Below are 27,493 nucleotides of genomic sequence, written 5' to 3'. Positions count from 1 at the left end.
CAAGAATAAATTCTATTTTAGACTGTCATTGTGGATCAGAGTGCAAGTCCACGGGAATATTAAAAAAGTCCTTCCTATTTAAGGTAATTTAATAAAACAAACAAACCAAACAAACAAAGCTAGAGACAATTAGGAGCGCGTATCGGTTTCCTGCTTTAAACGGAGTATGTACTCGTCTATCCATTCAGTGTCTATCTTGCGACTGTATTATTGGCCACAGACGCTTGAGAGCCGCTGGCGGCGCATGTCTGCAGCAAAAAAGGCAGACAAGGAGCGTCTGTGTGATGAATGGAAAAGCAGACTGGCTCTGCTGTAAGACAGCGGTGATCGGATAACCTGTTGAACTGCAGCTGTCAGTCAGCTCATGCAGGAATCACAGGCAGAAAGAAAGAAAGAAAAAAAAAAACATTGAACAGGAGAAACACGCGTTACCTCAATGGCAACAAAAGTGGCCTTATACTCCGCTGGTAGCTAAAGAGCTTTTCTTCAGGTAAACAAACTCTGTCCTTAATATTTATGCCTAAACATCGTTCAACAATGGCTCTGCTTCATGATTTTTTTTTTCCTGTTTACAAAATTTTTGATTATGATTGGCTTTCAATAAGCACCATTCACACTAGAAAATTGTAAGTGGCATAGGCCTATATAGTGTTCAATTAGGAAAGGAAAGTTAAATAATTTTTATTGCTGTGTGGTGATTAGTTGCTTTGTGACTGTGATGTTTTCAAAAGTGATGTCCACGAGTTATACTGCCATTAGGCTACATCACATTCTCTCTTCAGGAGCAATTAAAATGCTTGCGACTCTACCGGTTCGACCTTGAGTCACATCTCCACAGCAGCTTTCAGCATTGCCTGCCCACGGATTTCCAGTGCCTCGGTTGTTGAAAATAGCTTGGCTGCTCCCTGTCGCTATGGCTAATTCCTTAGGAACCGGTGGATCCAGTTTGATCCATCCCTCTCTCTTTTGCTCCCTTCACCAACTTGTCGAGTCTTCCCTTTTCTTTGTTCTTGCTGTAAACGTTCGCCATGTAACCGTTCGGTCATAAGCCGCGTCACTTTTTTTTTTTTAGCGATCTGCTGAAGTTCGAGCTGAGTTGAACGTACATGTCGATAAGACGGCGTTGGTGTCGCTTTTAAAGTGGAAAACTCGACAGGGAGGAGGGGGCACGCACTTTAGAGGCTTTGACACAGCGACAGTCACCTGTAGGAGACTGCAGATGCGCACCTCTTGAACTTTTCGCTGCCTTTCTGAGCTTGAGCATTAGAGCTGTTTTCTTATCGGATGGTTACATGTTGATCTGGAGGAAAAAAGTTTCTATATCTTCCTGAAACCTCCCTGGATAAATTAGGTAAAGTTGAACTTTACAATTTATTCTTATTTTTATTCATTTGTAGGGAGGTGGAGACAACATACCACCACCCCTCCCTCTATCCTTCTCTGCATTACTTTTTTTTGTGCATAGTAGAGCCACTTACTTGAACGCAACCCTGTGAACCCAACTCTTTATTATTTATTGCATGCTTCTGCTTTAAACTTTCAGTTTTCCTGTCATATAAGCGTTTCATGTACAGAAATACAGTGAATCTGAAACTATTTCTTTGCTAAATTGGTGCTTTCACTACACAGCGTCGTCTCTTTATGCGAAACTCCAAACTATGAGAAAAATGACAAATGGTTCATCTGTGTCAAACATTAGATTGCCACTAGAAAAACAAGAAAATGTGTAATTGTGAATCATTCAGTCCTGACTAAGATGTTGTCATGTTGTTTTCTTCTAATTAATAAAGGGTTAAGTTTTATGCCCTTCTAGGAAGCCAGTAGTTATGCTGTGATGCAATACCAAATGGTTATGGAGGCCAGAAAAATTAATATTAAGAAACACAACTTTCTTATGATGCCTGTGTGAGGAAATCCTTATCAACGCATTTGCCTGGTTTTCTTACTGTTAAGATCTGAGTGATTAGTGTATTTCTTTAATTAACTTTAAATTTTGCAATTTATTACTAAAAAGCAATAGCATTTTTGTGAGTCTAATGATGCATAAACAGATTTTTAGAATAAATTCTACAAATGATGTTTGGAGTAATTTCTTTGTAAAACTTGCTGTAATTAAGTACAGAGAGGCCTTCTTCAAAACAATTGAATTTCTCATTTTTAAAATCATTTTGTTAATTTTGTTGATAACAGGATAAAGTTAAACTCAAAAGATTTTATGACTCTCTTTCATCTGTTGCTATTTAGGAATTCCATACCCGGAAAAACAAGATTAATTTGCAGCTTTTCTCCTGCTTCTTACCCAGTTACTCATCAGTTACCCATATTTGTAAAGTTGAATGCATCTTCATCTGCATTTTAATCCCAGAATTAGATCAGATGTTTACCAGTGACACTTTGTGTGTGCATTCATAGAAATTTACAGAAACCGTCATATGGTCAAACCAATAACTTAATTAAGGACACATGTCTGCGTAACAAACAGGAAATATAATGTTTTTTTTTTTAGTTTAATGTAGTTCTAACGATACTTCATTTGTTAACGTGCATTATCGCTTCTCTACCTCAAAAAATGAACAAACCTGCTCATTTACACTTGATATTAGTGTAGTTGATACATCTGTTTCTGGAAAATTTGCAGCATTGCACTATAAATAGGATTGGACCAGAATGTATATATTTGAAATGTATTGGATTGATTTAATTATATATTTCTGAAAATGAGTTGAGCCTGTTAATTTTGTAATGTCCTTTGAGATTATCTTTCTCATGAATTAGAACTTTAAAAACAAACTGAATTGACTTATGAATTGGATTAAAAAATGGATATGCATGATTTTTGTATGCAATATTTGTATTCTAAACAAGTAATTTTATATTCTTACAAAAATTAGCAACAGCATTTTTGTAAAAATGATCAAATATTTAATTGTTTTTTTTATATCTTACAGAATCTCTGAAGAAATGGAAATGGAAACTTCTGAAGACTATTCTACTAGTAAGTCCATAAATCATTTACATAACACGTTAAACATGCAACGATTATGCATGATTCTATTCAAATGCCTATTATCCATTATGTAGATTATTCTGATACAGTGCTGATTTGAAAATAAGAAGAAAAATATATTTGCAATCACAACACGGCAAACATTTTAAGGGATTTTCCCCTAAGTGCAGGCTTTTTCCTGTACAGCCCTAAATGTAGAGAAAATGATGCATTAGCACATCCTGTTGAATGCAGCAGATGCTGGATATGTGCTTTGTGGTACTCCATTGCCCTTTGTTGGTTTCCTTTGGGTAGGTCTCTGAATTTCTCCCCCCCCCCTCCTTGATTTTTGCTTTGGTGTGCATTTTTCAAAAACAGGTACTATCTTGTTGATGACATCAGTGGGGACTTTTGGGTCTCCATTGGGGGTTTGTGTTTGTAGGAAAACTTGGCAGGCGGGCCAGTGGAGGTGGAAGGAGAAATGGAGCCTCTTCCTTTCCTCATCCATCTGTGGGTTGATTGTTAAACATGGAACATGTAGCATTTAGCATGATGGTTGATCATAGCATACTTTCATAAGGAGCCCAGTATTTTAGGCTCTGTTTACGTGGCAATTTTGGGTGAAAGCGGAAGAGTTGGTTGTGTTTGTAGTGTACATTTACATGAAACCACCGAATGTTTTCTCTGACAACGGCACAGTTTGAAAACGGGTTCCAGAGTGCAACGTTTCTGAAACGCACCGGTGTTTGTTGTCTTGTAAACAGAATAAATGGATCTTTTCTGTCAGGGAATCCCTAGCTCATGCATAGTATGATGCAAAACATAGCTGCTTCCTATAATCCACAGAAGAAGAAGAAACTACTGACAATGCTGGTGTTACTACAATTTGTGTTTCCCCATCAGATACGGTTCCTAAAGAGTCTGTTCACCACTCTGCACCGTCCAGGTGGCAAAATACATGTGTGCTTGTTCAGTGATCATAACAAGCACTCGCTTGTTAAGCGTTCGTATCTAGAGAACTACGGACACCGTAAAAGCTCAAACAATGTGTTTCAGCAAAGTTATCCCACTTTTTTTCAACTGCGCACTAATTTGGCGCACATAGTGCGTGTTTTCCCCCAGTATCTGGGAAAATGGAAATGGGAATCGACGTGTTTTCAAGTAGAACTTTTTTTCTTAAACACATGCGCACTTAGTTTCAAAGAACCTAGCACAAACTAGTGGTGTGGCGAGATCATTACACGTTTTCGATGTGTATCGTTACTGTGTAAACAAAGATTGTAATTAGAAATTCTGAATATAAATGTAATAACAGAAACAAAATCATTGTCGTGTAAACAGGGCCTTAGATTCTCAGTACACAATGCATATTATAGAATGTAATATGTCAAATGTGACATTTTATTTTACATCACTACTGTTTTCCTACACACTAATACCTTTAGACATACTGAATTTTTTTCAGTTCTACATTAAATTCAACAAGCTATATGTTAACTTTTCAAGGTTGATGTCTTCGACACAGGTCAAGTGTTTTATTGTAGCTAAATCTCTCTTTCATATTATGAATATGGAAACAAAAGGGAAACAAATTAGACAGCCTAAAAAATCTTTAGTTATTGCACCTCTATCTTTATCTTGACCTCAATTACCATGGTTTATGGTATATTTTGGACTTATTTTGCCACTATTCCTCATTGAATTACCATAGGGATGTGCAGTATAGACAAAATAATCTATATTGACCACAGATGTAGAAATCATAGTACATAATAAAAAGACCACACCAAAGTCACAATCTTACAAACCAACAACGGGCGCAACTTTAGATCTGAATATTGATCAGCTGGTAACCTTATTTGGGGACTCAGTGTTGCCATCAACCTTGTGCTCTGGTGGATTCCACATTGTGTGGTTTTAATGCAATAATAATAAATGAAATAATGAAAAAATATGTTAAAATTGTTGGCTTTACATCTGACACTGCCTGCTGTCTGCATTCTTTTATTGATGTTCATACGGAACTAACAACGGAAAAAGTAATTAAAACAGCAATCCATGAAGATTATGACGATCCAATAATATTTCATGATGAATTAAGTAAAAGGACCAATTGTTTTAATGCAACCAAAGCTTGGGGTTGAACCTATAAGGTGAAATTATTAACTTGTGTTTTAAAAAGGAAGACGACCTATGACTTTAAAATGTAAGGAAAATGTTACGCAGCCAGGAACATACTTCACAGCATTAGGACTTTTAACAACTTTGAAACACAGAAAAGTAATATCATACATCCATGATTTAAATGATAGTTATACCTTTTTACAGGTTTCTTGGTGCCGGTCCAGTTTTTTACCTGAATCAGACAAGTTACAGTTGACTGGAAGATACATCCTACCACACTGTGACATGTCATGTTTGGAGTTCAAGAATTGAATCAAATTCATGCAAGGTCAACAGAGTGGAAATTTGTATGTTTGTTTGATCTTTATGTAAGTGATGGTAACATTATCTGTGAGTCAGAGTAGTGGAATGAGACATGCAACCAGACAGTGAATATTTAGATATGGGACTCATCATTTTTGGTTTCAATTTCTGATTTCCTTATAGGTGGGGTAGAAGATGCACATAAAGATTAAAAGAAGGAGGGAAAAAAAGTGTAAAGATTGCTATTACATGAACGGGCTGTAGCTGACTTATAGTATTGTTCTTTGTTCAAATTATAACTAGTGGAGTTAAAACTTGTTTCTTTATAAATCTGATGAATAACCAATTCTTGAGAGTCCAAAAGGCCTTTATCATTTAATCATTTTCTTTTCTCTTTAATCAGTCGTTGTTCTAATACTCTTCCTGAAAGCCATGCCTCTTTTTTTGTACTTCTACTCCCGCACTACACTTTCACACACTCATACAGAATCATTCTCTTACATCGTTTGTTTCATCGTCTCACGTGTTGATTCTGTTCATTTTTATTTTATTTTTTTTTGCGATTCCTATTACCCGTGGGAATAACTCACGCTTTTAACTGTGTTTTGGAGAAATTAATTTACTGGGTTTTTTTTCCAATTTAGTAGATCCATTAATCATTTAATCACACATTCATATACAAATAAAGAACATTAATAGTTTTTTTCGACAAATGGAAATAGAGCTCAGGAGGCAGTGTTGACATATTTATGAAGCAAAGCTTTAACAGTAGTCTTCATGCTGCTAAGTTCCATTCCTTTTGAAATCAAGTTTTTCAAGGTTTTGAGATAATCTTCAGAAATTAAATTTAAACTACAAAAATAATAACATAAAACCATACCCAAGCTATAAATGTGAAAGATGCATTAAAATCAGTGTTTACCAATAGATATGTGAATTGGCACCGAAAAAGTTTAGAGTTTGCTGTTTTGCTGTTTCTATATATATATATATATATATATATCACCCCTTCGATGTGGACTTTCATGGTTGCTTGTCTTTTACAGGTGCACAATTTATATCTGAAACAGTGAAAAGCGGAAATACCCTAAAATCATGACATGACCTCTTTAATAACAGGTTACATTTTAAGGTGAACGGTAGGAGGTTTCTAGGTCTAGTCTCATACATAGATTCAGTTTGTTCCAAAAAGAGCAAAGCAACTGCTACGTTTCATCAAATCCGATGCCCTTGTTGCCATGGAAAAGAATCAAATGGTATACTTGTTGATATGTTGTTTGTGGTTTTGCGCCACTTTCCTAACATCTTCTGAGCAGATATAGAGCGACATGTTTCCAAAAGGTCCCTATGCTTCATAGACATACTTGTACAGATGCATGATTTTGAAAAGAAGTGGATGTCTTTGCTCTTCCTCGGTTTATGAAAGGATGACTGGACGTATTATTTGGTGTCAGTAATAAAGTCAGCAAAAATTACACCTACAAGTTTCGCGTGTATACAATGTTTCCTTTCCGTTTGCACATAAAATTGTGCAAATTTAGTGCATTACTCAAATAAACTTTTCCCCGGCAAGCCTTATCTCCTTGTTATTCTGATCTTATGGTTCATTTTGGTTTGACTCAGCAAATGCAGGACACCAACGCAACTTTTTGAGTCAGTCCATAAAACCTTAAGCTTGTGGGCTGTTAATTTTTTAATCCCATTTTATCTTCAGACAGTGAAGCAGATAAAGCTTTTACAGTGCTGTGACCAAGTACTTTTCCACTTACAGATGTCTTGTGATTTTGATCTTGTATTGATTTAGATGAGCAAAGTTTAATGTAAGAAAAACAAAGTGAGTAAACTCAATAAGCAGTTTTCAAGTTATTCCTTTTTAACAAGGGCAAAACCTAAGCCATTGGTGCCAAAAGTTGGTTCTCGAGGGTCGGCATCCTGCATGCTTTTATTCTCTCTCTAGTTTTAATAACAACCTTTTCAGCATGTCAATGTTCTTCTTAGGCCTTCTAATGAGCCATCATTTGGTCCAGGTGTGTTAAACCATGGAGAGAACTAAAACATGCAGGATCCCGGCCCTCGAGGACCGACTTTGGGCACCCCTGACCTAAGTCTTTACGAAAATATAATCACATTTATTAACTCTTTTTTTAGTTAAATTTCAAAAACTTTAACACAACTTGATGCCTGTAAGACCTGAAAAATTAAGAAATCACCTATACATAACTTCTCTGATAACATGAAATAGAGGAAAACCATGTCCCAATCTGAAGAAATTAAACATAGGCCTTTATTAGTCTGGAAAGATTTTGCTGTTTCAGGACCTGCACAACTTGCTGAAGTTGATGGAAGAATGAATTCTGACAACAAAAAAAAAAGAAATCCTGAAGGTCTACAAGTTTGTCATCTTAAGCTTAAGATCATTTTGTCTGATGCTGATCATTGACCAGCATCAGATCAATGATGCCGGTGTGCTTTGGGATGCTCACATTGCCTGTGAACATTCATGATTGTGAACTGTGGCTGAATTAAAAATAATTCTGCCAAGGAAGTGGTCCTCAATTCCTCTTTAGTACTGTAAAAGTTTCACTGCTATTTATTGTAAATGCCAATAGCAGATGTGGCCCACAGGGGTGACACAACTATTTTTTAGGTTTTTGGGGCAATTACTTCTCTACATATAACCAGGTTGGTTGCGATATATTTTTCCGTAATAAACAAAATATTATTTAAAAACTGCATTTTGTATTTTTGTATTGGGGTCAAAACTTATTTAAAGATTTAAAAACGTAAGTGTATCTCAATAATCAAAAAAGAAGAAAATCCAAAAGAGGTGGTGCTATCATTCACAACACCGTATAAATTAAATGATCATGCAGCTGTGTCTACCCAAGCAAGTAAAAGTTATTACTGTCAATGATGTTCTAGGGGGACATGAGTTTTAACATGTTCCTCATTGATTTTTATTTTCCATGCTGAACTGAATCTCAAACCTGTTACTATAGACCTTAGCCTGCAAAGCCATTGCTGTGAGCATCTGTCAGCATCTGTTACCAAAAGCTAATGGAAAATCCATCTTGACAAATCTGGGCCACTCGAGGACAGCATTGCCAAGGGATAGCCAGGGTTGGTCACCTGAGATTTCCTCCAACCCCAAACTGTGCAACCTGAGCTTAGGTTGAGGGAGTGTATCATGGACGACGTCTCCCAGTATGCCCCACTCAGTGAGGCTGTTGTTAGAGTGCACCAAGACCATAAAAGACGTTGACAGCAAATATGACTGGCCATTACTAGAGATAACTTAGTGCAGATTCTTTTTGTTCTTACAAAATGAATAATTTCAGAAATAGACCAATAAGGCAATACGAGGAACCCTTTCAGAAGCAACACTGGCTCCTGTATTTCACTTTCTTTTTACTTTTGTCTTGTGTTGTCCATTGCTCAGTGCTGTCTGCTAAGACAGGTCTAAAAACTGATGGGCTACCCATGTTTCCTTTGGGATTTGACACCTGGGTCAGAGATAGTGTTCACCTCTTGCCACTGCATTGTTCAGGTGACCCTGACGGGGCCGGGGTGTAAGGGGATAAGGGATTGGCGTGCTCTCCCTCTGAGTGGACACTGGGCTATCCATAGCCAGGGTTCTGTACAGACTGCTGAGAGGATGCAATCTGATCTGCATTTGATGGACATCGGGATTCTATTGTTGCATAAAAGCAGTATACTTATGTACACTGCTGTGCCACATAGACTCTGAGGCAGATCTGGTAAGAATGAGGAATTATTAGACAAATAGAGACATTTTTCAAGGACTCTGCCTGTATACAGGAGAATGTGCTCTCTAACACATTACTACATAGTCCCTTTACTTGATTGCGTTATCAGTTGAATTGTTTTTACAATAACAAATGAATTGGAATTGTTTAGGTAATGTATATAAAAAAACTGTATTTTGAGCTTCTGAGGACTCAAAATGTAAGTGTTTCATAATGTAGGCCTTTGTCAAGACCCTGAATTCTCCCTTTAACATATAACATGGATTTATTTATTTATTTTTTTTTTTTTTCCAGAAAGCACTGAGGTCTCTTTTCCTTCTTTTTTTTTATTTTTAAACGTGTGCTTTTTTCAATGCTTGGTAAAGATTGCTTTCTCTTTGTTTCCCAGGTAACGGCCAATGCTCTTCCGGCAAGGAGGACTCGAGAATGGTGGTGGATATGTCACCACTTAATGTACCAGCACTTCCCCAGGGTCCTAATTCCCCCAATGGTTAGTAAATATATATACATAATAGTACTCCATTCTTCCAGAGCTGCTAAAATAGCTGCCAGGTTCAACAAATGTGTTGCTGTTTACCTTGAATTATATCACTGTAAACTGTATGGTGCCTCTTTAAGGTAATAATACCCTTGAATTTTTATACATTGTTTCAACATGAAATGTAAATTAATTTATTGGGATTATTGCTTGACAGATTAACACAATGTAGTGTATAAATGGAAGGTTTAACCAGGTTCCAAAGATTGGAAAAGTTTTATGTGAATTTATATTTAGCCCCATTGAAGCAATACTTTGAAGATTATTCTTCCTGCAAATACAAATAATCAGTTATTGAACAACTAATTATTTATAGATACATTGCAGCTTGGCGTCACACGCTGAAGATCTCGTTCCCCAGCTTTGGCTTCACTGGATTTTATTCAAGAGTATAAGAGTAAGGGGGGCTTAGTTTTCAGATTTTTATTTTACTAAAATCTTTAAATCTTTGCATAAAATACATTGAGTTTGTGATTTTAACGTGACAAAATGTAAAATAAAAGTATGTTTGCTTTTACATAATTTTATTTACATGTGCATCTCAGTAATCTGTTCATCCAGCCCACTTGAATGATGATGTATAATGTAATATTCTAATATTCAAAGAAGTTAAATATCATGCTTTCATTAGATGTAAGCAGAAAATATTATAGCAGAAAGGAAAACTTCAATCTGTGTAATTATCTGTAAAATTAATTTCTGTTGGCCAGGTAAATGCAGAAATAAATTACCATCTCAATAGTATTTAAGTTATTATTTAGATCCATATGTATCTGTAGGCATGTCTGTAGTGAATAGAGTAGACATTTTACTGTCACTCAGAAAACCAGGTAGCATAAATTCCAAATATAATTATGCTTCCTATACTCCCCATTGGACCATTGAGATTTTCAAAAATGAAAGAAATGTATAAAAAATATAAAAAGAAAAATATTCAAATAATGGCTCTTTACACAATGGCCAAGGCTTTTTAGTTCATATAAAATATAAGACAAACATAAATGATTATAGCAAATGCTGTTGCACAAAACTTCACAGAACAAAAATGTGCCATTGCTCATATTATCTCAGATAATGAACTGTAAAATGCAAACAATTACATTACATAATATTAACAATTTGGCATGGATACAGTAGGCTTTATGACAACATTTTTTGTGCAAAAGTATACCATACTGAACCTCAGGGTAAAATATAGTTCAGAGTGTCATTTGGTTCCCATTAGTGTACTGACCACAAAACCTAGATTATCTTTAGCAATGTCACTGTGAACAAGCAAATTAAGTGAAGGGGAAACAGAAAAATTAAGCAACTGTAGAAATTTAACAGAAACTTCTCCCACAAGTCTTTAAGAGGAGTGGAGTCGAGCTGGAATAAGGTTTCCCCAGGGAGAAACTGTGTTTTTGTTATTTTTTAATGCTGCCTAGCATGTTTTGACATTTGAAGTTTTGGTAAAAAACATTATACACACATTCAGCAATAGATTAAAAAAAAGACTCAGTGCCAAACTTGCAAGCTTAAACAGAGCCTCTATAACAATTATATATTCTGCCCTCCATTTACTGATGAGAAGAAGAGTAAAATTACAGCCTTTAGGGTGGATGACAGATTGGATGGCAATGGTGACAGACTGTCTTCTTTATTCATAATGTTTTGATGCTGTCAGTCAACCACTCGATCAATAATGATTGTTCTTTAGAGATAAATTATTAGGAACTCATGTAAAGCATCAACAGTACAACATTGTAATTAAAAGAAGTAGTTAAATGTATGTTAATTTACTTACTTCTTTTGTCACATCTAATGAAATCAAAATAATTTCTTCTCCTGACTGCTCTGTACATTCCAGTCTCCCACAATGGAAAAATGGATGTAGACACACAGAGCGGAGTCGCAAGGACATTTAGGTCTTGTCCGTGTTGCCAGGATACAGCTGTCAAAGACGAGGCTCAGTTTCAACTTGGGCACTAGGATAAGTGAAACATACAGTTAAAGCTTGGAGGATATTACTTCTTAATGAAACAAATTTCTACAGTTTATAAAACAGAATCCCCCAATTTGTACATTTCTTCTGCTAAGCACAAAGTTCTCAGGATTTTTCTTCACAGACTGAGAGGTTGGTTGATGAAAGCAGTCAAACGGAAGGATTTAATGAAACAACAGCTTCACAGACTCTTAGTGTGATTATTTCCCCTGTAAAATCCCAAAACAGGATTGTCAGGATCAGTAAGGTGTGGTTGGAGTGTGCTTGAGTTTTTTCTTTTTTTTCCTTGTCCAAACGTAGGGTTCATTTCATATTTTAAAACAGTCAACACTTGTAGTGCTGATTTAGAGAAAAAAACAAAAAACTAAATATTCAGTTACACAAGAACATGGGAACTTCCTAGTGTGGGAACAAAGTCAAGTTTACTTGATGAGACAGATCATCAAGTTATGTAAAACCGGGAAAATCACTTTTGGCTCCAGGGTTTATCATAAATACTAAAATCATTAGTATTTAGTATCTCTACATTCATGTAGAGACTAATAATGTCTCTACATGAATGTTTTTACCACTGTGAAACTGAATCAAAGCAATGAACTGGAATTAAATGTAATATTCTGAAAAAAACTGTTGGTTTATTTATGGGGATCACAATGGAGGATTAAATGAAACAAATATTTCAGATCTGTTCATATTTTTTAAGAGATTTGGGTCATGACTGGAATTATGCAATTTTTTGTACTTGCCATCCTGCATTAACTGAATTTGAAATTTTCTGATCAGTGATTTGTGGCAGGCTGTGCTTAAAAAAATTCTCTCTGGACATTGTTTCTAATTAGAAGAAAAACAACAAAAAACTAATATAGGATTAATAAATAAAGGTAGGCACAGCTCTATGTTCTTTTGGTATTTTTCAGAAATATCAATTAATGTAAGCTAGAGTAGCCCAAAACTGGGACAAATTTTTGCATACAATCATTTGCGCACAAGCACTAACTGCATTGCGCAATCTTTTGCCCTCGTCTTCCATAGTATCTCCCATTGGTAGTCAGCAGCAGCCAGCAATGTTCCTCTGACACTCCTTTTCTCCTCAGGGACAGCTTGAAACCAGACCATCCTGTTTTTTTTTTTTTTTTTTCTCTGATTTGACTCAGTCTTCTCCAGTCTTGGTATCAGATCATCCTATTCTGTACATTACAATATCATTATGGCCCCTTAAACATTTAATGTATATTATTAAATTTATTTTATCACATCAGCACAAAAACTTTAAACCATTAGACTTATTCAACCTTTTAGCCATTTAGAGTTCTCCAACTTAAACCAAATGATGTTATATATTCATGCAATAAAAATGCCACTTTGTGAGATAATGTAAATTATTCTTGTAATTATTGCATGATCACATCATAGTACGGATTCAGCAGGTGAAGGGAATTACATATTTAAATTTTTACAGAAGTGGCTATAAAGCAAGAGGAAGATCTGGTGGAAGATGGGGACAACAGCAGCACAGCACCTGAAGAAATGGGTCACCTAGGAGATGAAGGAGCAACACCGGAGGAATCTACGACTAGTAGCCCACACAATGAACAAGACGGGTCTGGACCAAATGCACCATCAGATGCAGGGATTCGACAACAAAATGGTATATATTATTTCTAAATGTAATAAAAGCATTTGCATATATGGATGTGTGATATGATTCAGATGTTTTTATAAAAAATTTAGGTTTCGGCAGGAGATTTTGTAGTTAACTTGTGACAGTGAGTCATATGCCTTTTCTTTTATGTATTTTTTTTGTTCCTCGACAGTGGGTGGAGTTTTCTTTCGTCTTTTTTTCTTAACACAACAGTTGTGCTTTGAAATGATTAGCAAGGAAAAAAAAATATCCTTGGAATCTTCCGCAACCTGTTTCCAACCGGCGCCATAACTCCTCTGGCTGTCATCGCACTTAAATCAGATTTCTCTTTTTCCAACTAGCTTTTGATCAAAAGATTTACAGCTAGCACAAGACAATATATTGACCACGCCAAACAGTTTAGTCAAAAACTGTTAAAAGAAAAAATAGGCTTTTATGCTCTAAGAAAACTAAAACATGTTAATGACAAATTTCTGAATGAATCAAAACAAAGTGCTTTTATGTAATGAGTCTGTTAACACCAGCTTACGGCTGTCTTTATATTGTCCACTCCTCCATTAGATATTGCTCTTATTCAAGGTTTGAACAATTCTCTGTTTTTTGTTAGAGAATATTTTTAAAATATCAGAAGCAATTTTGGGAATCTAAACTTAAAAGGTTTAAACATCTTTGCTGTTTTAAACATCAAACAGCATAAATTATTAAATTTAAGGTATATACTACAACATAAAAAATGAGGAAAAGTGTAATAGGTAAAGAAATGAGAGTTGAAATTCTGAATTAATAAAACAGGAAACAATTTAATTTTGATATTATCAGCTGGAAGTGTCTTTGTAGTGTTGCTGCTAACTTAGTTGCGGCAATGTCAGAGTTGAGTTAAATTTTCTTTGTTCTGAAATTCTGATCCATGCCGTTTAATAAAGTCTTAAGTTAAAGAGACCTTTATATGGACATTATTGGGAAGCTAACATGAACAGATTGCTATGAATCATTAAAATCTCATCATCAAGAACATATCATTGGCTAATAATCAAGAGCATCGTTCAACAGTAAAGCATGCGCAGCGACTGCAGTCTGTAGCTCACATACGCACTTCCTTTCACTCTTTATCACATAAAGTAAAAACTTCTAATAAGACTCGGATGTTGGACAGGAGACCAGTCACATCTCTAGTCCTTAAGCCACAAGTCGAATCTATAGTCTTTTATTTTCTCTCTTATGAATCTTGTCAGAGAGTCTAAGTTTGATTTAAATTTGGGCTTTGACTGAGTTATTGTAATAGATGGTCAGTCCAATAAAAACTATTCAATACAGGATTATAGTTAATTTAACTATAGCATAATATAAAGCAATAAAGCTACATGCTTAAAGTACAGTTTGGAATTAAAATGCAATTTTTAGAGAAGGCAATATTGATATGAGCATCAGTTTATCTTAATCATATTAACAAGAACTATTTTTGATTTAGTTCTATTCCATATTTTGTCTGTCTTTTATATGTCAAAAAATAAGCTTGTCAATATGTTAGGGAAGATGACGTGAATTGAATATTTATAGTCTATTCACCTTAAAACATGTTGCTGAAAACACTCTATCTAACGTCGCAGCAGTTGTCAATCTGCACAAGTACTATTCTGTAGCGTTTAATTTTGAAGTGGAACAAAGTTGAGGCATGGTTTTCAAGCTTTTTCACCATTAAACATCTTACATTTGCTAGTTTTGGAGGGATTTGTTATCAGCAATGCACATCTATAGATAGGGATTTTTGCCTATTGTTGCAAAATCTCTAAAACTCTCTGCGCAGATGTAGAGCATTTGTGAACATCTCTCATCAAGTCTTCTCAGAGATTCTAAGTTTGATTTAAATCTGGGCTTTGACTGGGTCAATGTAACAAATGAATGTGCTTTGATCAAGACATTGTGTTGTGTTGCTGGTTTTATGCTTATGGCCATTGCCCTGTTGGAAGGCTGGAAGTCTCAAGTTCTTTACAGCTTGTAGCAGCTTTTCTTGCTGTCCCGTCATGCAGTTAGCTTGATCTAGCATCTTCAGTGGGCCCCCGAAAGACAAGATTGCCCACAGCATGTGGTACTGCTACAATCATGTTTCTCAATAGTAGGGTGGTGTGTTCAGGATGATGTGTAGTGTTAATTCTCTGCTGTGAGTCAAATGACCAGTTTCGATGTAATCTTACCAGAACATCTCCTTCAACAAATTATCTGTTTCCTCAACATGACTTGTGACAACAGTAAGCTTTTCTCTACAGCAGGTTTGTTCTTGCCACTGTTCTATAAAGGTCAGTTTTGTGACATATCAAGCTAATTATGGCATAAAGATATAGTACTGATTAGTTATCAGCACTATTACTCATAACTAATCAGGTATAGTACTGATTACTATAGTGAGCTATTATGGATAGCTCATTAGCTATCTGTGATAAATACCATTATGGATAGCTAATAATATCTCCATAATGGTATATGTCGCTTCAGTCAAATTCTATAGCCAGTGGGGTTAGTGAGGAGAGTTAAAATGTTTACTTTTAATTTTCTATAAGTTCAAAGGTTAATATATCCCCCTTGCCCCCACCTATTTTTCCTCTTTATTTCATTTTAGAAATCTTCAAGATTTTACTAGGAAATTAAATATATTGTCAAAAGAGCTGATGAAATGCTTAGCCTCTCAAATATGAAGAATAAAACAGTTGCTAGTAGTAACACATAGATAAAGTCAATTTTCAGCTGTTAGATAAGGAACATTATTCTATTTAAAGTAGAAAAATGACCCTTGCCCTCTTGGTAAAATCTGCCAACAGTAAGTCTTGTATTGACTTCCTGCACCATCTTCCTTCAGGTGACAGGCCCTTCCAGTGCAACCAGTGCGGTGTATCGTTCACCCAGAAGGGGAACCTGCTGCGACACATTAAGCTGCACACAGGTGAAAAACCCTTCAAGTGCCCCTTCTGCAGCTATGCTTGCCGACGCCGTGATGCCCTCACTGGCCATCTTCGTACTCATTCTGGTAAGTGTTGTTCTCACCCAGCGTGCTTCTCTTTTTTAACCAAACCATGTCTGCTACCTAGAAGAGACTGGTTCTGTGTCACCAGAAGCGCTATGAAGATAAACAAAAGAAGAAGTTGTAGTTTTATACTTAGAGAGACTAATGCTAATACTTCCCCCACTACATTTTAGGTTATTGTTTGTGTATAGTACAATCATTTTAGTGAGCATCGGATTATTTGTCCCAGAGTTTTTCAGAAAAAGAAAGCATCTAGTTTATTTTGAATCTTTGTTTGCATTCCTCACATATTCTTCTTATATATTAGTGTGACTTACAGGCATATGCAGGTTAAAGACTTGTGTTTTTCATGTCCACATTATAGACGTTGTGAGTGCTTTGTGGTTAGGTTCCAAGGACATGCTGTTTCTCAGTTGCTTTTCTATAGACAGAGGAAACTGTTGAGAAACATATGTGGAGTGGTAGCAGTCTCTCTCAACTGTAACCCACTTTCCTATCAGAGGACGTGTTCTCCCCTCCATTGCACCTTTGAAATCAAGGTCAGACAATACCGTCATTTCTGCCTGTGATGCCCGCACGGGGGTTACTCATAAAAAGTCCTCCGTTTAGATGGAGGCAACATTTGCTACTGTGTCTGTACCAGTATAAGTTTTTATATTTTTATTTTGTATTTTTTATATTTTGTTTGACTGTCCTGCAAAAGTATTGCCTTCTGAATTATCACACATTTGGTATAAAACCACGAACTAGAAAGTTCTTTTTACTGGGAGTGTACAGCGAGACAAAGTCGCATATTATTGTGATGTTGAAAAAAATTATGCGTTTTGCAAATAAGAATCAGAACAGTGTTGACTGAATTTGTATTTGGCCTCAATGAGTCAAAAACCACCTTTTGAAGTCATTACATTTTGGGGGGAATAATTGTTTGATAACTTACTATTACTTGCCAAACAGCTCAGGCTCTGTCAGATCTGATAGAGAGCATTTGTAAACACAAATCTCAAGGCCTATGCTTTGACTGGATTCTTCATACACATGAATACGCTTTGGTAAAAACCATAAATGCAATCTGTCAGTCCAGGTGGAAGGCTATCCCTGTGAAGATCTGCCGATTTCTATATTCTTTCCTTTTTCGCACGATGGATTCAACAGTGCACCATGAGATGTCCATGTCTTGAGATAATGTTTTATATCATAACATTGCCTTAATTTCTCTGCAGCTTTATCCAAGATTAAACAAATGTTTGGTGTTGATTAATTAATCTGTGGACCCGAGAAAAAACAAGATTAATTCACACATATTTTAACTTTATTTATTAGTTGGAAGCCTTTTAAGGCAGTTTCTTGCTTTGCTCTGAATTTTATTTAGGATTCAGATTTTCTTTTTTTTTTTTTTTTTTAATACCGCATATCTACCTACTGTAATAGTGTTGGTCATTCATATGATTTTTGGTTGTAACATACACGTTTACAACGTATTACTCTTGCATATCACCAGAGGTGTAATTGTAACAGTCTTCCCCCATATTTATCCTGGATCCTTTCTTTATCTATACTTGGTTTTAAAGGCTTGTAAGGATGACAGTTCTGACTTGGTTCCCAGCCAGTAAGAACAGGGTTAGCCAATAAAAAAAGAAGAAGGGGGAAAGCGAGAGAAAAACAGAGTAGTCAGTTGAGGAAAAAGTTAAGAGAGTGACATTCGTGAAGCAGGGAAACTGAAGACTGAACAAGGTGTTGCACTGGAAGGTGGCTTTTTTCACAGTAAGAGACAATAACAGAGAATACTGGGTGTTGAGATGGAAGCAGTTTTTCATTTGCAACTATATACCCTAATTTCCCATGTATTAGTCAAATGCAGTCAGTCTAGTATGTCTGACCAACATACTAGACTGATGTCCAACATCTGCACAAGGTCATATATGGGTGGTCATAAAAATATGAGAAAAAATTAACTCTGAGAATAAAGAATGAATAATTTGCAAAACGTTAATAATTCATGAAATTATTGTGATATATTATTCCCATGAAAACCTTTGATTTTCAAAGACAAATACAAAATTTGCTTAAATGTATTTCATTTTGAAGTACCCCATTATTTTAAAATATTAATACTGCAGTGACACTATGTAGTCAATATTTTATGTTGCAGTAGGAATAGAACAAAAACATGTGCTTATTTAACACTAACTATGATAGTATGGGTTTGTCATTTTGTAACAAGTGGGCCTTATTTTTATTTTAAAAAAATCCACCATCTAGACTTTTATCTGGGAAAATCAGAAATCTGATTTACTGTAAGAGTAATATGCAGTTCTTACTCACTTCCTTTACATCATATTTTTATTTTAGTAAACACACCTTTCTGCTTAGCATAAAAAGCTCCTATGACAGTGGGTGAATCTGCCTCCAAGCATATGTGATGTGGTGTGTGTGTGTGTGTGCGTGTGTGTGTGTGTGTGTGTGTGTGCAGGTGCACATGCGTATGTGTATGTGTTACTGCCTTAATGTCTCAGACTGAAACGTGCTTGGTTTCTCTGTTCTCACAGTACTAGATCACCCCTACATCATTTTCTAGTAGTAGCTGTAAAAACTATACCAGGGAATGTCTGTCACAGCCAATCGTAGCGTTTGGTTCTTAGTAGTAGACTTATGTGGCCTCTACTTCACTCACTGACTCTCTTTATGAGTCAGTACCCTAATACAGGACACAGAACTATTGCCTCAGCAGTCTTTGTCTTGATGAGATTCCGCTTTATGCTGTGTTTTTGTGCTGCGTTTTTAGGGATTTACAACGGAACATTTAAGCAAATGATGTATTTGTCTTTCAAGAAAGCTCACCATTTGATGCCTATCTAGTTAAAAATATGATGTGTTAAAACAATGTAGATTGGGTGACAGAGAAAGATATACAGAATGTGTCCTCATCTTTCCATTTGAATGAACTAAATTCAACAAAACTGGTATAATGAATCACACTCCACCTCCGTAGCAGTTTAACTTGGAGTTACTTTCCTACCATCACGGGATGCATGATCAACTCCGTTGTTTACTCATGCACTGCCACAGCAGTGGGAGTTTGCTTTGTGTAGCACAGACCAAAGTGTTTTGAAATGGAGACTACATGGCACAACTACTGATGTCGCCCACAGCCTCTGTTTCAGTCTAGCAACAGTTGTGTGGAATCCTCACACTAGTAGTGGAACCTCCATGACCTCAGAAGATTACTTTTGCTTGGTTTGTACTAACTATTCACGTGTATTACTATTACACATACCTTTGTTGCTGCAGCTCCAGACTCTACACTCTATGCAGCTGTAACTGAAACAAATATTTTCTCTATTGATTACCCACTATTTTAGTTGGCAAACCACACAAGTGCAACTTCTGTGGACGGAGTTACAAACAACGGACATCCCTGGAGGAGCACAAAGAGCGTTGTCACAGTTACCTCAGCTTGGATCCTGGTGCCAGCATAGGCCCTTACACAGGTAAATGTTAGAGTTGCGCAGTGAAAACAGCTAATGACCGGAATTGATAGATGTTTATTCTGATCTGGTGTCCAGCCACTTTGAAACTGAAAAAGCTCATTTATATTTCTAATAAGTTAGTGCACCCTTTCTAAGCCCTATCTTCTCTAGTCAGAAGAAAATATATGAATTGTAACTCGCTGAAAAGTTTGTAAATGAAAATGAATGTAAGTGAAAAATCTTTTAAATTAAATTTCTTATATTGTGAATTATTATATCCATCAAACAAATCCAATTTTTAAAAATAAAATTTAAAAAGTTGTTAAAAAAGTTGTGTATTTTTGTCAAAATATTTAAATATTTTGTGGCCTAGTTATTTCACACTTAAAACATCCCTCTGTTTAATTAAACCCTTTCCTCTGAAATGTTTAGGTGAAGTTCCAAAAGGGGCCATGGCTGAGGCCGGCAGTATGCCAGCCTTCGATCGGCCACCTGTCATTGAAAGACTGCCCACTAACGTTGGCAAGAGGAAGAGCACTACACCTCAAAAATTTGTGGGTGGGTATTTTGTATATAGGTCAGATATCAGCAGCTTGATTTGTGGTGCTTATTTTAGAGGAACTGTTTTAAAAATGTCAACCTTTTTGAATTTCATTAGCTGCTATTAACTTGCATGACAATTTTTTATTTTTTTTTACTTCAAGAATAGTTACACATTAGACATTTTTATTGTTGAAATACAAACAATCACAATGTTAAATAGTTTGTTTTTTATTGTTGTTTAAGGGTTACACTCAGTTAACCTTTTGTTTGTCAGAATTATTGAAATGTATTTAAATAAGTCTTATTCTTATTCAGCTAATTTCACTTTTGGTAAACAAGGTAGTAACAATATAATCTTGATATATACATATTTATTTTCAGAGATTCTTCCCTCCCAGCTTTTGTGTCGCATCATATCCTTATAACACACAGCAACTATGAGCCCTATCTACATGAGATGTTTTCTTTTTTCGTTTTCTCTTTATTTGCCCTACTATTAGAGGAAGAGATTGAGCAAGCTAGAGCAAGCAAAGGGCTCAAAGGCAAGGAAATGTTTTTCACTCTGTGGTTAGATACACCTGTAACTTATAACATTGTTCTTATCAAGTGAAAACAGCTTACCGCATCCCTGTTCTGGAGGGGTTAAACAGTGCAATAGTAGAAGGATGGGGCTTTCCACCCCATTAGACGACAACATACAGCACAAAATGTGAAAAACAAGAAGTGAAATAGCAGCATAATGCAGGTTTGATGGTCTAGAAAGGAAATATAAAACCATACTCAGATTTTTGCTAACTGTTTGGCTTTCCAGATTGTCATTTAAGGGAAACCTTTCCCTTAATTTATGTGTTTATTTATGTATGTGTCAGTTATTGTTAAAGTTAATTTTAAATTCTGTATTTATTTGCAGGAGAAAAGCTTCGCTACAGCTACCCTGATATAGGCTATCATGAGATGCGCTTGAAATATGAAAATCATCCTGAAATGATACCGCCCCACATGATGGACCAGGCTATCAACAATGCCATAACATACTTGGGATCAGATAACCTCCGTCCTATGCTCCACCATCCAGGTCCATCTGTATCTATGGCTGAGGTTGTTCCCATTGTCAATCCCCTTTATCACCATGTTCTACCATTTAGCCAGCAACCAGAGCGTCCAGGAAACTCAGAAACACTTCCACCACATCCACCCCAATCCCAAGAGTTTCCCAGCCACCCCACTTCGAATGGCGCTACTTCCTTAACTCGGCAGAACAAGCAACCTCAGGCATCACAGGAGGAATCAACAAGCAACAGTGGCGTTGATTCGGCTGACTCAGCTCGAAGCAGCCCTCAGGAAAGGCAGGGGTACCTGAACTCCAGCGCAGCTGCAGGCCTCAGGTCACGAGCCAGTCTAGCTGTGGGCTCTGGTGAACGAGTTATTGATGCGTCACCCAGGAGCGGGACAGGAGTGGGAACAGGGATGATGCGTGTGGCAACAGAGCGGCCAATGGGCCATGAAGGGGTGCGGGTGTTCGCTCGAGACGGCCACGAGCTGCGAGCCTTTCAGTGTGAGCACTGTCGACTGCTCTTTCTGGACCACGTCATGTACACCATCCACATGGGTTGCCATGGTTACAGAGATCCCCTGGAGTGCAACATCTGTGGTCACCGAAGCAAAGACCGCTATGAGTTCTCTTCGCACATAGTTCGAGGAGAGCACACTTTCCATTAAAAGGGACAAAACGGAAGCAAGCGGGAAGCTTTGGGAATAAGACAAGCATTAACCTGCTATCCATCCCTTCCCTGTGAAAGTGCATAAGACAGTGGCACTGTACGCAAGTGTAGCACAATCAAAGACTACTTTTTAAGCTACTGGTTGTAAATTGGAGCTGTGGAACAATCACATGAAGGTATGGGCCAAAGAAATATTTTGTACTTATTTAACTAATTTAGAACAAATATGTTTTTTTTTCCTCTTTTCTAACCAATTAATTGTTTATGAGAGCAGCTGCCAGCTTTTCGCCGGTTTTTCATTTTAATTTTACATGAAATTATCTTTTTTGGAGCTTTTGAGTTTTAATCTTTGTTCAGCTGCAAAACTCACAGTTACATAGTCATGTACCATGAAGGCTCAATAAAATGTAAGAAAAAATGGAAAGTAGCTTAGACCAATCTCACCAGTGCATTACTGAATTGACTATGGAAATTTAGGATGAACAAAAACAGAAAGGTGTAATTTAATTAAATTAAGATGAGGGGAGACATGTCAGTCCCACTGGCAGCACAATGGCCAAACAATGTCAAAGTAGTTTTACAATCAAATACATTGTAGAAGTGAAAATGTAATGTTTTCTAAATTATACAACAGATTTCAAAAGAATATTCTGTTATACATGTACATCAGTGTCAATCTGAATTAATCCATGGATTCTTTGGTAATTGAATGTGCTTCTTAGAGAATAACAACAAAAACCAACAAACAAGTGCAATTTTTTGTTGAAAATATATTAAAATGAGAGGTTTTTTTTATATTTTACATGGTCTAAAATAGATATTAAACAGAATATGAAAACAGAATTTTTGGACACATGCACTTACAAGATCGAGTCACAGATTATGAAGATAAGTATGGTGAAAGGTAAACAGTACCCAGATTGTTGCCTTATTGTTCATATTCATGTCAAATCTCAGACTTATTCTTTTCAGTCTTTTCTGTAACATTCCAAGTACTCCATAAATAGGCATAAATGTATTCGTTTCCCTTTTTGATTCCTGCAACTGTAGCACAGCGCTAGATTCACAAACATGAACAATTATCATCTTTTGAAATATATAATATTATAAAAGTCCACTAACTGTCAGTCACAATAATATTTTGTTGTTGGCACAGATGGTGAACTTATGTTCAAGTTTCAGACTTGAACATTGTCGCACTTTGGTTGCAAAAACAAAGACTTCAAACTTAACTTTGAAGACTTAAAACTTATTTAGATGTGTGGTGTTAGCAACATTTTTATGATTTTATCAGGAGTATCTTTATTTCCATCTTTTCAAAATAAAAGTATTTCCCGTTTTGTTCATTCAGAAGTTATACATTCTCTCATTTCTTCACTACATGTGACAGGGTGCCTTGGAACAAGTTTACTATTTAGACTTTACATCATTGTCTAAACATTTGACACTGGATATTTTAAGATCAAGTTAAACTTAATATCAAATATTTTAAATATATAAATGTAACATGGCTTAATAATAAACACATTACAGTTTATTATATGCAGGGAAATTACTTTTGGACATGCTAGTAAATTAAATGCAAAGGCCACTTATTTGCTTGTAAGAGAGGGATTTAAACTATTGGGCAACAAAGATATATTTTATTTAAGGTCCCAACAGACAACCAGCATTTCATAATTTTACTTATTGTAAATTATATATTTTTTTCTGTTGAATTTTGCTAGCATTGGCCTGGAAAACAAAATTCAATTTCTTAATAAGTAATGACCATTATGGCACATAAAGCAATTATGTGCCATAATTGTTTTGTGGCACAATTATAAAGATTAACTGATACATTTAAGCTTACACAAAGATACAGACACCCTTTTTGATGTACCTCACTTTTTAATCTTTTTGGATTTAAACATGAAACCATATGACTTAGTTTCAATAAAATGTGTATTTTTGTTGCATAGTAGATATATGCAGGTTGCACTGTTTGTCGTTTTCGCGCATTATCACCATTGCAAAGAAACGGTTTACTGATGCTGAAGCTAAAGTGTTGCGCTGCGTTGGTTTTCATCTGCGGTTTTATTAGGCCTATCTTTCTCTAATGGAGCTGCTCTTTTATCTTCTCTTCAACCCTCATCTCACGAACAAGCAAGTACACACTAATGTATGTTAGTTTCCTTCACTTTGAATCTTGCTTTGCTCACTTGCTATATGCCATTACAATCATGTATGACCTTTAACAGCAAAGATCAAGAAATGAGCAGTATGAGCTAGGGGATGAGTGAACAGAATGTGGTTTCCCTACATACAATAGAACTAATCTAAAGGAAGTTCCAAAAACTACAGCATATCAACTTTTATACCCTTCATCATCTAAGAAATATGTATTAAAATTTTTACTGTAGTTCATTGAAGCACAGCAAATCTGGGTTAAAGAGCTGGTCCTTTCATAGCTTCTCGGCACTGTGCTCAGTACAGTAGATCATGGTCATGCACTTTATGTATCTGTCTAGGCAATGCTATTTGAATGCAGGCATAACAGAAAACAATGCAGTTTATTCTTAGAACAATCATGGAGCAGCATAAAAAACGCAAAACTTTGTGTTTTTTCCTGATATCTTATGAATATGCTTGATTGTTTATTTTTGCTTTTTATGTAAGACGTTCTGCAAGATATAAGCATTATTTGTTTCACACGTTTTTTTTGTGTGTTTTTGTTGTTGTTTTTTTAAACAATCCTGTAGGTTTCCTGTATTCATAAAATCAAAAGGCAGCTTTTTTCTTGTTTACATGTTGCCTCTTAGCATAAGAACTCATGGTAAGGTTTTGGTATTGGAAATTGTTTACACCTTGCAGCTTTTATATTAAATCTTTTCATTATTTTGTCTATTTTCCATTGTATACTTTTACTTTATGCAAATGTTTATGTTTTAGAAAGGGGTTATTACGGAAAAACAAACTTTTAATGTATTGCTAATTGCATTTTCTTTATGTTTATAAGCTCAACTTGTAGGTATAATACAACTCTACCTGTCTGTCTTATATCCAAGCAGCCATAAAAACAAAACAAAAAAGTCTTCTTTCACCCTCTGTGTAACTGAGGACTTTACTTGAAAATTCTAGTCATCGCTAATGCTACATGTTGTGTTTTTTGTAAGTTTTGATGATGAGCCTAGTAAATGTCTATTTTTCTGCTGAAACGTTAATACAAATAGTTTTGTGAACTTTGTATGGTTTTGAAGTTTAACAGATGTTTACAAAATTGTACAAGGAGTGGTTCTGGGTGCATAATAATGATATTGGCACTGAATATTGAAATTATTCAGGAACATGTGCCGACTGATGAGTTTTCATATTGATAGACTTTCTAATGTAAGGGCTCTCAGGAATTTGTATAGGCCTTGTATTTTTTATGTAGTTTATTTATCGAGAAAGATGCGCAGAGATTTCAGTTTCTCTGGTGCCTCTTAAACTCAAAGTGGTGAAGGAAGTTGTTTAGCCCTGTATTTTCTTTCTATGCTCTTTTTTATCCTCATTGTCTTTATTTTTACTTTGGATCATTGACTAGATGAAGACACACAGCTGTGAACATTGCAGTGTACATTTTAAGGCATGATTTTCCTTAATTAAAGAAATTGTTTTACTGCTTCACTTGTGTTGTGAATTTTGAAAAAGATTACATTGTCCTGTTCCGTTCTACAGTTAATAACATTTCCTCTTTTGAAGTTAAAATGTACTTTTTAAGCTACATTTATTTGCATTGAACAAAAAAAGAAGCATTTTGGGAAATGTGTATCTCCATCATTTCTGTTGATTTTTCCGAATGTAATTTTTTGGATGATTGTGAATTCCAAGGGCCTTACAGGGAATGAATATAAGCTCATCTTATATCCATTTTATATCATCCACTGGTTTTGCAATGCACAGCCAACATGAAGTTATTATACTTCGCAACTGGTAAAGCATTTCCTGTATTTTGGATACTCGAGTAGAGCTCTGTTTGACGTCTAGAGTTCAAAAGTTGCAATGTTTTTAGGAGAGGATGCAAATTATTTCAGAGAATGTAGCTTATTCTATATCCTACGGAGCCCTCCAGGGGACATGGGGAAATTTTTTTTCTTTTGCATTACCTCGCAAAACATTTGCGTTCCCTCGCAACACTGTACTGATCAGTTAATGTGGCATATTTGAATACCATAAGCCTTTCTTACGGTGGCCGCCGTACTTTTTGCTTTAATATAAGGTTATGTACGTTTTTTCCATGAATGTTAATATCTCTTTGTGAAATATTTGAAGTTTTGTATCTTTTTCTTTAGGATAGAAAGGCACCACAAACCTATGATATAAACAAAAACTGAACATGAAAATGGCCCTTTAAGCCATTCAGACTATGAACACAATAGAGACTCAATCAAAACTGTCAGATGACTTGTTACCTGCGATAATAACTCGGAAATAGTCAAAATAATTTGGATGTATTTTTATTTCTTTCCTACTTATGGAAAGTTTTTGTTTATATCACATCCTATTTATGAGTTTATAGAGATTAATTCTGATCCATTTAGATATTTGCATTGCTTGGAGAATTACATTTAATAAAAACAAATTGTAATACATAGATATCGTCAGGTGCACAACGTTTTCAATTTGACACATAGGATCCCAGGTTTTTCATAAAGATTACTTATGAGAAAACCTGGCAAAGATGTTCAGCAAAAGAGTCCATTAAGCACCTAAAAAAAATTAGTTGGTTACCAATTGTTTTGTCTGTAACATCTGAGTGTCATCTTGTCTACTGATCATTATGCATCTTGCTTGTTTTTTGTGTTTCCCTATGAACCCTTGCATCTAATCCACATGCTTATAGAAGTACACCCAAATTTTAGACCACCAGAACCATTGAGAACTTTGTAGCTCATTCCATGGTGAACCAGTCAGCTTATCGGCCATGTTTATTTTTGAAACAATAGCATAGACAGTCAGCCGCTGATTAGATCCAAACTCAGTTGATGTCTGTTGAGTGTGTTCAAGCACACACACACATGTGCACGCCTACAAACTACAAACACATACAGAAGGAGGAAAACAGCTGCAACATTTGTCAAAATGCTTAAGTAACATAAAAGACTAATTCATAAAATCTGTGGTCAATGGACTCTTATAAGTTGTGACTCTTAATATATCATATGTATACAAGAAATATCTATGCATTTATTAATGTTACTTAAGTAACAATTTTTGTGTTCTTGGGGGCCTTCTCTGAGTTTGAGGGGCTTAGGATTTTGTCTATTTCTGCTATGTCTTGGGCTTGTTCTAATTTTAAGGCATTTCTGTTCTGGTGGATTCGTGTCATTAAATACTTAATACATTTGTCCTGTTACTAACCTGGCTCATAGCTGGCAATA

At 35.7% G+C, this 27,493-nt stretch overlaps 1 protein-coding gene across 3 annotated transcripts; it reads left to right on the top strand.

Moving 5' to 3' along the window:
* On the top strand, positions 1–25,720 carry ikzf2 (IKAROS family zinc finger 2). Of its 3 annotated transcripts, none has more exons than XM_044130865.1 (8): positions 1–83; positions 2,949–2,995; positions 9,569–9,670; positions 13,162–13,350; positions 16,196–16,363; positions 19,720–19,848; positions 20,260–20,385; positions 21,281–25,720. In XM_044130865.1, the coding sequence occupies exons 2-8, from the start codon at positions 2,962–2,964 to the stop codon at positions 22,087–22,089; spliced, it is 1,557 nt and encodes a 518-aa protein (XP_043986800.1). In that variant the 5' UTR covers positions 1–83; positions 2,949–2,961; the 3' UTR covers positions 22,090–25,720. The 3 variants fall into 3 exon arrangements, with proteins under 3 accessions (XP_043986800.1, XP_043986798.1, XP_043986799.1); XM_044130863.1 differs by lacking the exon at positions 1–83 and adding an exon at positions 110–490; XM_044130864.1 differs by lacking the exon at positions 1–83 and adding an exon at positions 1,039–1,351.
* Positions 25,721–27,493: the final 1,773 nt, after the last annotated feature.

This window comes from Gambusia affinis, linkage group LG11 (genome assembly GCF_019740435.1).
Source record: "Gambusia affinis linkage group LG11, SWU_Gaff_1.0, whole genome shotgun sequence".
In the NCBI taxonomy this organism is placed as follows: domain Eukaryota; kingdom Metazoa; phylum Chordata; class Actinopteri; order Cyprinodontiformes; family Poeciliidae; genus Gambusia; species Gambusia affinis.
This window is presented reverse-complemented; position numbering and strand designations above follow the sequence as displayed.